A 14,403-nucleotide genomic window follows, 5' to 3' on the forward strand; every position below is an offset into this window, starting at 1 on the left:
TGGTGGAGCAGGAAGCTTGATAAAGTAGTGCATCAGAAGAGGCCATTTATTATTAGGTCAATTGGTTCCTGTTTACAGTTGAAAAAACTCTTGTGTAATGCAAGAAAGAAAAAAGAAAAGAAAAGAAGGAACTAAAAAGTATGATCACTACAATAAAAATGGTGTATAGCGACACTTTTAAATATCGGTATATGTCAAAAAAGATGTTGCTAGCTAAATTACCAACACTTTTAAAAAGTATTGCTATATGTGGGGTCGCTAGGTATATAGTGACAATTTAAGAGTGTCGGTATAACTTAAAAAAAGTGCTGTTAATTTACCAATACTTATTTAAGCATTTAGCAACCACCAGAACTCTACCTCATTAGCTGCGGTGGCGGAGAAAGAGGAGAACAAAGGGCTTTTCATCTAGGGTTTCAGTGGATTGAGTGAGGGGAGAATGGGAGATGGTGATCGATTTTTTTTTTCTTTTTTTGTTTGTAATCGAGCCGAATGGGCTGGGTGGGGTGGGTTGAGTAGAGTAACCTTTTATTTTTAGTTGAATTGAGCTTTATATTTAGGCCTTAGTGGATTTTTTTAAAAATTTTTGACATAAATAAGACACTTAAATAAAAGTGTTCTAAATATATGTCTCTATAATCTAATTCTGTTGTAGTGGATGTTGGATTCATCTGTTTGTTTTGAGAAGCCAACAGTCAAAGATCATCAGAAATATTCTTCTAGTTTTTCTTTTTGTTTCCTTGCTGCTTTCTTTCACTACTGGAGACTTTTCTCTTCTTCTGTTCTTACATATCAGATACTATATATATAATTTTATAAATATCTTTAAACTCGAGCTAGGCAGATTTGAAAATAAATTAAGGTGTTTCGATGTGGTTCGCAGTCGAGAATTATTAGTGGATTGAGATCTACATGATTATTTTTATCTGTAGTATTCTCTATATTCTGTTCTGTTTTATGGCTTTGAAGTTTATAAGCTTGATTTATGTATTAGTTGATGTTTAGATCTAGGGACTAATTAGCATATCTTTCCATTTCTATTTTTAGGTCCTCTTTTATAATTTTTAAGATAATTATGTTCTCTTTTTTACACTATATATGTGAGTACTTGCTTCTTTTATTTTTCAAAATTATAAAATGACATAATTAAGCTTTACTTTTTAATGAGTTGCCTATGGGTTGAACCTCAAAAGAAAAAAATGTTCAAAAGTTTTTTTTTTTTTTTTCGGGTGAAGTTATAAATATTTTTTGAGGATGTTACATAATAATTATATGAATAATCTTATCATTTGAACATAAGTGATTACGCATTTCTAGCTGAGTTAAAAAAAAAAAGTACAAGTAGCTCGATACCTTTCTGTCAAAAAAATAATATTTCAACCATCATGAACACGGCTTAATTACAATCGTTTAGTTATTACTTTTAAAATAGAACCAATTATTTTTTTCAACTTTGTCACACCATTAATAATCCCTGAAATAATAAGAACATACATAGCTAGAAAACACCTCTTGCACAAATTGTAAATTATCTTACCTACTGAAAGGATCCAAAACATCAGACAATTTAAAGGCCAATCCTAGACCTCATAAAATACAAGACACAAGTAATCTAATCAATGTTGTAATTGCAAAAGAAAATTTTGAGCTAAATAGATCTGATATACTTAAATAAATTCAAACTTTTGAGCCCAAAATAATCCAATTCACCAAGTTGTCACCCTAGGTCCACAAAATAAAATGAGACAATATATATAGAGTAGGGATAGAATACTTGTAAAAGTATCATGGGGGTGATACTTGTGTATTTTTAGCCCTTGGATGGAGAGATGTGAGGTTGAGATGATGGTGGTAGATGGTGGTAGGTGGTGGTAGGTGGAATAGTGTTTAATCCAATGGCTATTAATAATCAAAAAGTAGATCCAATGGCTTAAAACCTAATAGCACCATGATGGTGATACTTGTAAAAATATCATAGCTCAACTCATATATATATAACAATTATTTGCTCATTCATGCAGAGAATCTGGAGAAAACTACAAGCAACTTATTTTAGGCTGACCCCACACAAACCTTATCAGAAACATGATATCATGCATTGAGAGTCATCATCAACATGCAATGACAAACATGTGGGTTTTAATCACTATATATATGCTACAAATAGGAAGTGACACCACTTAGAATTGATGTACATGTACTCTTCCTTGAACCTTATTCAATCCTCACCAATGGCTCTGAATTATTGAAAATTTTTAATGGAAGAGGCCTTAAAATGTAAATATAGTTGGATCTACAGCCAACAAATTAATTGTTTATAGATGAAAGATGTTTTTCTTAAGTTTCAAAATTAGTTTCCCTAGGCAAAGTAGTAACATACAAATAGTAGAGACCAAATGACAGAAAATTAAAGGTGACAAATTTGAACTTGGAATTTTTTTGGAACTAAGGAGGGCTAAAAATTTACTCTACTACCATATTATCTAAAAAATTCAGTTGCAAAATTAACGGTGCTAAAATGCTTATTATTCATTACATGAGAAATAGGCTCTTGCAATTCATATTTATTCATAAATAGATCTTACAAATGTTGAAAATTATCATGTCTAACTTTATAGGGTAATAAATAAATAAAATAAAAATCTGTCTAATATAAGACAATATACTTTATGATTCATTATATGTTGTGTTCCAACCTTAAATCAGCATTAATGATGGCTTAAACAGTCACTTATAAAAATATATGGAAAATATCCCCTCAACTGTATATAAGCCATTGTGAAATAGTTCCTCAACTTCTTGGTTTTCTTAATTTATTTTTTACACTTAATTAAATTAGATATTTTATCAAATTTAATGACTCTATCTCCTAGTTACTACCTATTAATTGGTCAAATTTTATTCACTAAAAAGTTGTCAAAATTATTAAATTTGGGAAAATACTAATAAATTTGATGAATTTTTTCAAAAGGTTTAACTATAATTAGTTATTTTCAAAAAATTAGAAGTTCAAAGAATCTCAATAAAAATATGTACATTTAAAATTTGAGGTGTAAGATATAAAATCCAGATAGAATGTTTTTTCTTTTTTATTTTTTATTTTTTGGTTCCCTCTCAACCTAACTCTCTCTCCTCACACACCTCAAAAAGCCCATCCCCTCCTCACCCCTATCTCACACCACTCTTTCCCTCTCTTTTCTCCTATGGCATCAGGAGAAACCATTCCAGTAGAACCCCTACAACACAAGGTATTTTAACATTTATTCACACAATTAATTTCATTGTTTTTCTTTTTTTTTCTCATTTAAACCACCCCAAACTCTTTAACTTAATCTCTAACCCATTCTCCTTTGATGCTTTAACTCAGACTATAGTTCTAAGGACCTCCATACATTGCCCAGGATGCAGCAAAAAAGTGAAGAGGATCATCCAAAGCATTCCTGGTAAATTATACATCCCCTTCTTCTTCTTCCTCTTCTCTATATACTTCCTACAAAGAGATTTTCTCATCCTAATGTAGCTAGCTAATTCACAAACAATTTTGGCTTCAGGGATACATAACTTCGCCATCGACCCGTCGCAGAACAAGGTGAGCATCACCGGAGATGCCGAGGCCGGCGTAATAATCAAGAAGTTTCTCAAATCCAACAAGCAAGTCGAGCTGTGGCCGGAGAAGTCGAAACTGACTAATGCGAACGCTAAGACAAGCGGTGAAAAGAATCAAAGCAAAGAGATCAACACATCCAATGATCTTTCTGAGAACAAAAAGCCCGACGAAATATTCAAGGAGAAGAAGAAAACAGTCGACGCGGAGGCGCCCTCGAAATCGGATAATGGACCCGAGAAGAGTCCGAACGAGAACGGCCCAAAAACTCAGCGAGGAAGCGCGGTCGCCGACGTCGATGATAGCAGCAAGAAGTATGAAAATCAAGAAGTTAAGAGCGGCGGCGACAAGAAGAAGGAGAAAATGGCACAGAAAGAGACCAACGGTGCTAGCAGCGGAACAGTAGAATCGTCAGCTACTGAAGACGGAGACAGCAGTGGTGACAAGAAGAAGGAGAAAATGGTGGTACAGAAAGAGACCAACAGTGCTGGCAGCGGAGTAGAATCATCGTCAGCTACTGAAGGGACGACAAGTCTGCCGCCGCCGCTGCAGCAGCAGCTGCAAAATATGACGTATCAAACGCCGACTGCAGCCTACGTGATGAGCTACAACATGGCGCAGCCGAGCACGGCCCACTCCTACTACGCATTCCCCGCAACGCCGCCGTCGCCGCCGCCGTCACAAGGCTACTTTTACTCGTCGTACGCTCCGCCACCGCCGCCGCCGCCGCCGGAGTTCTTCCACGGCGTGCCGTCAGAGTGGGGCTCGCCTGCGCCGCCGCCGGAATCGTATCATATGTTCAATGATGAGAATGCAAATTCCTGCGATGTTATGTGATCAGGGAGAGGTATTTGGATCAAGATCAGATTATATCTCATAAAAGAGAAGCTACAATATATTAGCTTAATTTCAAAAAAACAAAAGAAAAAAAAAAAGAAGCTACAATATTGAAGTACTCTTACATGCATGTGTTGCTGTATTAATGTGATAAAGAGATAAGTGTATCTATATTTTTGACTTTAAGTCTTATTTGTACAAATTAGTTATATATTAAGCTTATCTATGTTTACAAGGATTTTATTTAGATTTAGTTGGTTTTGCTCAAAATCAAATTGTTTAATAAAGGATGGATGAAACCATCGTTTAGATTAATAAAACTCAAAATGGCATTTCAAGATTTTGAATACTATTGTTTAGTAGTAAAATTCCAGAAAAAAATCAAAATAACAAGAAATGAAAAAAAAAAAAAAACAATTTGGAGCTTAATGTACATGTTGTTCTTATCCAACTAATATATTAATTATTCCCATGGCACACAACCTAAAGAGTTGTGATGCCATATATATTTCCATTTTGTTAGTTGTTAACAGTGCAAGAAGCTACTTTTGAGGGATTCCTCCTCCACAATCTCATACTTAATTTATTAATTAGTTTTCTCCTCTCATATAATATGAATGATTCTTTTATTTTTTTTTTTTATTTCTTAATGAAACTTTATCATGCATGCTTTGGTCATGCCAAGCTGGTCGGTTTGTTTGCTAGGGCCCAACTTTTTTTTTTTAAAATGATGTGGTCATGTTCATATTCTCTAATGAAGTATAGAGGGGACTTATAATAAATTAAAAAAGAGGTTAATTGCATATAGGTCTCTGTAAATATAATGAATTGCAAATATATTTTTATAAAATTCAACTTTTATATGTTGTCCCTACAAAAGTTCTAATATTTTCAAATATGTTCCTGGCATTAGAATTCGTTAGAAAATTTTAATTAACCATAGATTAAATATTTAACCATGGTTAGTTTATGAAATAACTTAACATTTTTACCCCTCTTATATTATACTGTTGTTGCTTTTGGAGAAATATATTTGTGATGACAAAATTAAAAATATAAACAGTTTTCTAATGATAACAAATCAGAGGGACATATTTGAAAATATTAAAACTTTTGTAGAAACAACATATAAAAATTAAATTTTATAGAAATATATTCGTAATTACTATGTTTGTANAAAAAAAAGAAGGGAAAAGGTGAAGGGCTTAGGACGTAATGCTAATAAGTGGGTCTTGAACTGTACTATCTTAAATTATCTCATTTTTTGTTAAATGATGATTGCAATGCATGTGTTGTTTAAACAATGAATGACATAGCATTTCTTTTCTGTTAAATAATGATTGCATGCATGTTAAGGTAGTAGTTTACACTCACTTTGTGTGCTGGTTTTTTTTTTCTTTTTTTTCCCTTTTGATTAGAAAGAATTAGCTTAGTAGCTAGTTACAAAACTCTTTCAGAGAATATCTCTAAAAATAAAAAAAGATACATTCCTTAACAGCTCCATCAGGAAGATTAATTACTATAGTTCAAAAATAAACTTACACTCTTTTCATGTCTTTCCAAGTTAGCTTGGCTATCGACCACCTTGTCAGTATAGAAATTTGATGAAGATATAACTTTTTGATTAGATAATTTTGACAATTTTATGGTTTTGTAAAAAGTAAAAAAAAAAAAGAATTTGATTGAATTAATGCTAACATGGAAGCGAAAGGATATGAGAGGAGAGGCATCTTTAATTGCAAGGACGAAGCAAAGCTGTCTCTCAATATGTAAAAGAGATCTCTGTGGGGCTAGAGTATGATATGCTAAGTTATCTTAATTGAGAAGCAATTTAGAGTCACACTAGTATATTTTTGGAAGTACGGAGCTCTCCGTACTTTCAAATCATTTTCGATGTTGAGATTTTTGAATCGATGATTGACTCCGTTATATTTGATCTAGAATATTTGAAATATCTAGAAAATAAATTTCGCAATTTTGTCAATATAAAATTAACGGCTGAAAATAAAAATATTATAAAATGTGATGATATAAAACTAAAATTCTAGATCCAAGATATTGATCTCATTTTATATAGTATAAAAAAATTTTCAGCAAAATTTTATATGATTTGAATATTTCTACACTGTTAAACTCGCAAATGACTCACCACGATCATTAAAATTATTAATTTTGAACCCATTCGATCACTAAATAAATGATATTGAAAAATTCATAAAATTTATTTTCTAGGTATTTCAAATACTATATATAGACAAGTCTAGCGAAGCCGATCGTCAATTCAAAAGTTTTAATATTGAAAACGATTTGGAGGCACGAAGGACTCCGTGTTACTAAAAACATATCAGCCTAACTCAGCAATTTATTGGACTTCATATTTGTCCTCAAAATGAACTTATTTTATTGTGTAGGATCTATTTTGATCTTTTTCTTGTTACAAGCAATTTACACCTTCGAACACTACATAAATCATTCAATAGCTCTAGGGCATTTTGGCTCTCTTATAGGTAGGTAATCGTGTTGTTCCACGAAGTGTTGTCGGAGTAATACTTTTAAGAGATTGTTTGGTTCAAAGATTGTAATACTTTAAAAATATTGTAAATTTTACATTAGCTAGAATGACAAATTTGTTGCTAACTTATCATGCCGCTTAGGTTGAAAGATTGTTTTGAGCTTGCATATTTTAAGTAATGAATAATTAATGATTATTATAAAATGAGAATATATCTTAACTCATGCAGTAATCTAGTATTCCAACTTGTTGGGAATTTACAGTGATTTCACTATTTTTCTGACATATTTCACAACTATTAAGCTACAAATGAATGGTAATTATTTAAATATTTTTAATAAAATATAAAAAAATATATTATAAATTATGAACCAAACAGGATCTAAAAATAATCTTATCTTAAAATCTTATCAACGGATTATCTCTGCAGCAAAAATAGGACAATTAAATTGTAACTCTTATTTTTAGTCTTTTAACTTGTCACTTCTCATTCTCTCCGTATATCGTAACAACAGTAAAAAAAAGTTTTTTAATTGACCAAAACTCTAGTATAAATAACTGTTTGTTTAAAGCATGCAGTTTTAGAAGCGAAACTAAACACGCACATAATTTGTCGATACCAAGAGAACACATAACGTGTAAGTTTGATCCAACGTTAACATCATGCGAGAGAACCCCCCCTTCTCCCTTAGCTGTGGTTGAGACGTATCTTTCATGGACTCGAACACTTTTTAAAGTTAATGCTTCTCATAAAAACAAACTCTCTTCTATGATTACGTAGTATTTGTAGACCCCCATTATTTGTGCGCATTTAACCACCAATTAATTAAAAAAGGAGTAGGCAATCAGATTAGGCATAATGATTCGAATTACACATCACGCGGATATAGATTGCGCGAAAAGAAGAGAAAGAAAAAATATATAATTTAATACATGTTCTATTAGATGTTTATATGTGAATTAATAATCACATATCGGACAATGAATAAGAGAGTAAAGGATTAATATATTGAATCAACGACGGTAGAAAGTAGAAATTAATGAGGTAAGAAGTCGAAAGAGATAATAATTTTATGGAAAAAACGAACAGACGCAAATGAAGAGCGAAGTGATTGGAGAGTAGCATTTAATAGAGGGGAAGCCGAAAAGAAAAGATGTTGCGGGAAAGACGAATGAACACATTTAATGAATGGGAAACCCGAAAAGGTGACGATGTTATTGGGAACACACTTAATGACGGGGAAACCGAATAATTCTTCTTTCTGTATCATTTATTATGAAGCAACGACCTGTAAAAAATAAAAATTAATGAGGCAAGAAGTCAAAGAGATAACGAAAACGAACGGGCACAAATGAAGAGCGAAGTGATTGGAGAGTAGCATTTAATGGGGGGAAGCCGAAAAGATAAAGATGTTATGGGAAAGACGTGTGAACGCAATAAGGGGGGAAGCTAAAGAGACAATGATGTTATTAGGAAGGCAAACAAACACACTGTGGAGGAGCGAACGAAGCAAAACGATTGAAAAATAGAAATCGGAAAAAGGTGAGACTCTTAAGGTAGGTCCCATGAGCAAAACTTAAGGAGAGCATGTCACGTGGGATAAGATTACGAAGATTAATAGTGTTTTATAGATATCAATGGGCCTAAACTTATTATGCTTAAACTTTGAAGTTAAATGAGTTTCATTAAAAATGTCGCATTCTGCTAGAGCACATTAGTTTCCAGATTGGACTCTGAACTTTCTACCAAATAGTATTAGGGCCAATGGTTAACAATACTGGAATATTCGTCTAAATGGTGTGATGCGATCAAGTTAGCATGATTAGATTGTTAAAAGTTCACATGTGAATAATCCCATATCAAATAGTTAATAAGAGAATATAAAATTAATTTGTGAGAGGGGGCCTAGAACTCTCTAGGAAGATCCATGAATGCAGGCTACATATAGTTTAATTTAATTTAATTCATTAAAAGTTTCACTTCATATATTGAAAACAAAAAAACTACGATTATGTGAGGGTAAAAAAGAGTGGTATGGGGATCCAATGTAGGGAAACTAATGTAGTTATGTCCACGGTTCCACAGGGTAAATAAATTACACTGTTGGTTACTAAACATTTTCCTTAGATCTACCCCATTGATCATTTCTAATCATTGGATTAATATTATTAATTAATGGGGACCACTCGATCTAGAAATCAAATTTCATGATTTTTTGGCATCACTAACTGAACGATCAAAGGGTCACAAAATCTATAATTTTAATGACCAATATGGTACGTTTGCTCGTTTAACGGTATAGAAGAGTTTAAATCAACTAAATTTTTGTTAAAATTTTTTTTAAACTATTTAAAATAAGATCTAGACTCTAGATCTCAAATATAAAAATTATATCATCACTTTTTGAAGGATATTCATTTACAGCCATTCATTTTTCTGTTCACTTGATCGACAAGAGAACAATATCTAAAATGTGTGAAATTTGATTTTCAGATAGTTTAAATAGTTTAAATCATGTTTAATGGTGCCGATTATCAATTTGGAAGCTCTATCATCAAAAACAAATCGGTAGTAAACCGAGCCGTTTACTACCGATAATATTCTAGCAAAGCTGCAAAACTCTCTCTCTCTNTTTAAGAGGAAAAGCAAAAGGCGTCCGTTCGCTGCCTTTTGCTTTTCGCGCTTGTTTTTAGTGCCAAGTAACTTGTAAAAACACGCCAGGTGCTCCGGCTTCGTCGGAACACCTGGCACACTCTCCCTCCAGGTGTTACCTGAAGGGAGAGTAATTATATATATATATATATATATATATATATATATATATATTTTCAAATATGTAAAACCTAGCTTTCACCGAAAATTTTTTTTACGTTGAACCAAACGAATGTAAACTATTATTTCACCGAAATTTTTTTTTCCATCCACTTTTACAACAAACCAAACATACCCTAAGGTAAAGTTCCTGAAAATAAATAGATATCACCAACTAGAAGTCGAGTTAGTAAATATTCTCGTCTCGAATGTTATGTCTCGGGTTTAAGTTCTGCTTCACCTAAAAAGTTAGATTCAGGCACAAGGAGCTTACACAGTATTCAGGGAAAAAAAAAAAAAAAAAAAAAAAAAAAAAAAAAAAAAAAGGACACACCATCACTAGAGTATTTATGACCAAACAATGTTTTGACATTTTAGGATGGACCAATTTAGAGTTGTTTGTTCACTCTAGGCCCATAGAATTGGTAGCAACTTGTGTCACACAAGTTTATTGGGCTTTAGTTAAAGCTATCTATCTTAGTTTTTATATAAGCATTTTTAAAAAAATATTTATTTGTTGATCTTTTACCTGAATTTAAAAACAAATTTACTTTGACTATCTGATCTGATTCAGTACATTCAATTTAGAATCAATGGTTTGATTGCTTTAACAAAAAGAAGCACAATAATATTGAAAAAATTTACAAAAAAACAGAAGAAAAAACAAAAGAATAATAAAGTTTCTTAGTGAAATCTAAAATTTTGAACATTAAGTATCCATTCAAAAAGTAAAAAATATGCTATAATTCAGATAAGATCTATATATTTTTATCTAAAATTAAATATAAATTGAAGATAGTAAAAGCCTATTTGTCCTACTTCTAATTTTGCTATTTGCTGCAACTTATCATAGTAGAGCATTTTTTATTACTATAGTAGAAGAGTAAAAAGAAGCAGGATTGTATTTGAGGCTCAAAAGAGAAGTTTCAATATGGAGCTCTTATTCTACTATATATATATATATATAGAGAGAGAGAGAGAGAGAGAGAGAGTGAGAGAGTTCGGCTTGTATGCTTTTAGAAATATGGTGGTCATCGTGCTATCAAATCATTTTCAATGTTGGAACTTCTAAATCGATGATCAACTTCTTAGATTTGATGTAGAATATTAAAAGTATCTAAAAAATGAATTTTGTGATTTTTCGATACTATTGAAATGGTTCAAAATCAATAGCTGAAAATAAAAATCTCATAAAAAGTGATGACATGAATTAAAATCTTAGATCAAAAATATATTAATCTTATTTTATATAGTATAGAAAAATTTATCAAAATTTTATATGATTTGAATATTTCTACATTAGTAAACCTACAAATGGCTCACTACAATTATTAAAATTGTTGATTTTAGACCCATTTGATCACTAGGTTTCTAATGATATCGAAAAATCATGAAATTTATTTTAGATAATTCAAATACTCCAGATCAAGTTTAATAAAGTCGATCGTGGATTCGATCGTCCTCTTATCAAAAATGATCCGGTAGTACAAAGGCTGCCGTACTTCTAAAAATATATAAATTAAGTTAAATTTTAATAAAAAATTTTTCTTACAATCAAGAGTAAGATCAATATTTTCGATTAGAAATTTAAATCTTTTAATCACTGTTTTTTATAAAATTTTTATTTTTCATCATTTATTTTGAGGCTGCTCGTTTATAAGACAAGCGAAGTCAAAAAATTATAAAATTTTATTTTTAGATAGTTTCAATACAGCAAATTATGTCTAAAAAAATCGATCGCCGAATCGGTTGTTGTAAAAGATATAATAAATGGTGAATAGCATATCTAAAACAGCATTTACATAAAATAGTACTGTACCTTATAATAGAGCCAAAAAGGCACAATTGTACCTCTTTTTAGCCCCATAAAATTAGGGTTTCCTAGATTGGTCTCTTCTCAAAGAGCAATGCTAGCTCCACAAACATTTTGTAGTTATAATCTTATAACTTTATAATTCAGGGATTCATATTTTTCCATTAATCTTGTCGCTCCTCTTTTTAATTATTAAAAACTTAAAAACATAATCTAGGTTTCGTATGGTTCGGGTATAAGCAAGAACTAGCTATTATAGGGATAAGTACAAATATGGGGATAAGAAAAATAACGGTTGGATGAAAATTGGGTTGTTCCCGAGGATAAGAAAAATAGCGTTTGGATAAATAATATGAAATAAGAAAAATAATGGGTAGTTATATATAGAAAATGAAGTTGTTGGTGGGGAGAGTTATATCAGCTTATTTCAAAAATCCGAGAACTACTATTCTCGGATAAAAAATTTGCGTTTAGGTATGAAGGGGGATAAGGGGTTATCCCTCCCCTTATCCCTAATCGAAACGGTGCTCATAATCTTAAGAAGATAGAATTATAATCTTTGCATATTTCTGCAATTCTCTCTAGATTGTAGACGAAATATTTCTCCGTCTGAAAATTTCTCCAAGAGATGTAGGACAAATATAAACAATACGGCGGAATAAAAGGAAGAAAATGAAGCAAAAACAAAGAGGGAAAAGGAAAAAAAAAAAAGCTTTTACTGAAAGTATTAATTTCTGTAAATAAAAATATTCATCATATATTTAATGTAGAAGAAGAAAGTATTAGATCTCTGCGTTTGGTTTTAATTAGTGTATTATTTAAAAAGAATGGTTCCTAAATATAATCCTTGTACATCATCATTCTACACAACATAATAGTTTTCCACACTGTAATTATATAGAGAATTAAAGATCCATATATTTAACACCAAATAACAATACGCTAGCAAATAAAAATTTAATGAATTTTTCACATAAAAATTTAAAAATTTAATGAATTTAATCTTTTATCATATAGTTAATGAATTTTTTCAAATAAAAATTTGTAACAAACCTACTCAAACCACTTGTGTATAAGTTCTTAATGGGCCAAAAAATTTTAAACCCAAGATAATCAAGCCTAATATGCTAGCAAGTCATTATATAATGATCCGACCTTGTAGTAATAATAATCCGTTCGGTCCAAATCACCGGATCAAAATGCTTAAAATCAGTTATTATACAGACTGTTCAAATCCGTACCACAAACATATAGATCATAATTATTTGACGATACAAGATTTTAGAAGTGGCTCATACGGGTTAAAGAGATGGGTCCCACCAAATCTGTAACTGAATTTAAGCATTTTGTACTGATGGTTTGAATCCAACAAATTATTATTATTACTAGCGGGTCGAATCGTTATAATATACCGAATCAGCTCCTCATTATTTTCTCTCAAAAAAAAAAAAAATCATGTTCAATTGGAATATGTCAAGAGTAATTGCAAATAAAGCTGAAAAATGCTCTCCGTACCAATAATAAGCAAGGAGAGTTTGAAAACGCTTGTATCAATTGATTTTGATATTTGATAGTGTAGCCTTAAATATTTGTACGTGGCGCATATACGTAGTAATTACTTGCGTAATTACTTGCAAGTAAGTTCAATTTGATTTTTACATCAAAATCTACCAATCCGTTACACTTGATTTACAATATTAAAAATATCTTAAAAATAAATTTTATAATTTTTTTTTTATATTATTTACTTTGTGATTGAAATTGCTTAAAATAAATGATTAAAAATAAAAATATCACAAAAAAAAAAATAATATAGCACTAAAATTTTAGATTAAAAATATTGATTCTGTTTTATATAGTATGAAAAAAAAAAATTATCAAAATTTATTTAAAATTTTTTACATCATTAAACATGCAAATGGCTCGTTATAACCATTAAAATTATTAATTTGGGTCCCTTAATCACTAGATAAATGATATCTAAAAATTACCAAATTTAACCGACCGTCCCTAGAGCAAGTGGCAAAAGGTTTGGTGGTTGGTACCCGAGACCCAAGTTCGAATCCTAGTTGATTTATATTTCCAGCTAAGTTTATTTCTAAATAAAATAAACGAAGCGGGTAGCGTGCTACCTATCTCTCAAAAAAAAAAAAAAAAACCAAATTTATACTTTAAGTACTTCAAATATTTTAGATCAGGTCTAATGGAACCGATTATTTTTTTCTTGAGAGAGAGAAAAGTTGCATGCTACCGTTTATTTTTTTTAGAAATAAACTTAACTGAAAATGTGAATCAATTAGGATTCAAACTCGAGATCTCGGATACCAACCACTAAGGTCTAATGGAACCAATTGTCAATTTGAAAATCCCAATATCGAAAACTACTTAGGCTTAATTTGGTATTGAGGTAGATCTAACAGGATATACTTCTGCGTTCTCTGATGGGACCGCAGAGAATATATTGTAACCAACTAATCGCAATATGCGGAACACAATATTATGTACAAAAACAAATAAAATATTTTTCTATCATTTCTCACCGCACATAACACAATTTTTAGACAATTCCAAACGAAATCTTAATAACACGAAAGCCACGGTACTTCTAAAAGTACACAAATTTGACTAAAGCAACATTTATGTAAAATAGTGCTATATCCTATAATAGAGCTATAAAGGCCCAATTGTGCCTTTTTTAAACCCCATAAAATTAGATTTCCCTAAATTGCACTCTTTTAATAAAATCAATCACCGATTTGAAAATTTCAACGAAAACTACTTGATAATACGAAAACCATCTTACTTCTAAAAATATATAAACCTAA

At 31.0% G+C, this 14,403-nt stretch overlaps 1 protein-coding gene across 1 annotated transcript; it reads left to right on the forward strand.

Moving 5' to 3' along the window:
- LOC109724421 (heavy metal-associated isoprenylated plant protein 35-like) lies at nucleotides 3,083-4,688 on the forward strand. Its single transcript, XM_020253238.1, has 3 exons — nucleotides 3,083-3,248; nucleotides 3,368-3,443; nucleotides 3,552-4,688. Exons 1-3 carry the CDS (start codon nucleotides 3,204-3,206, stop codon nucleotides 4,439-4,441), a joined length of 1,011 nt encoding a protein of 336 aa, XP_020108827.1. The 5' UTR covers nucleotides 3,083-3,203; the 3' UTR covers nucleotides 4,442-4,688.

The sequence above is a fragment of the Ananas comosus genome, linkage group 18 (assembly GCF_001540865.1).
Source record: "Ananas comosus cultivar F153 linkage group 18, ASM154086v1, whole genome shotgun sequence".
Lineage (NCBI taxonomy): Eukaryota > Viridiplantae > Streptophyta > Magnoliopsida > Poales > Bromeliaceae > Ananas > Ananas comosus.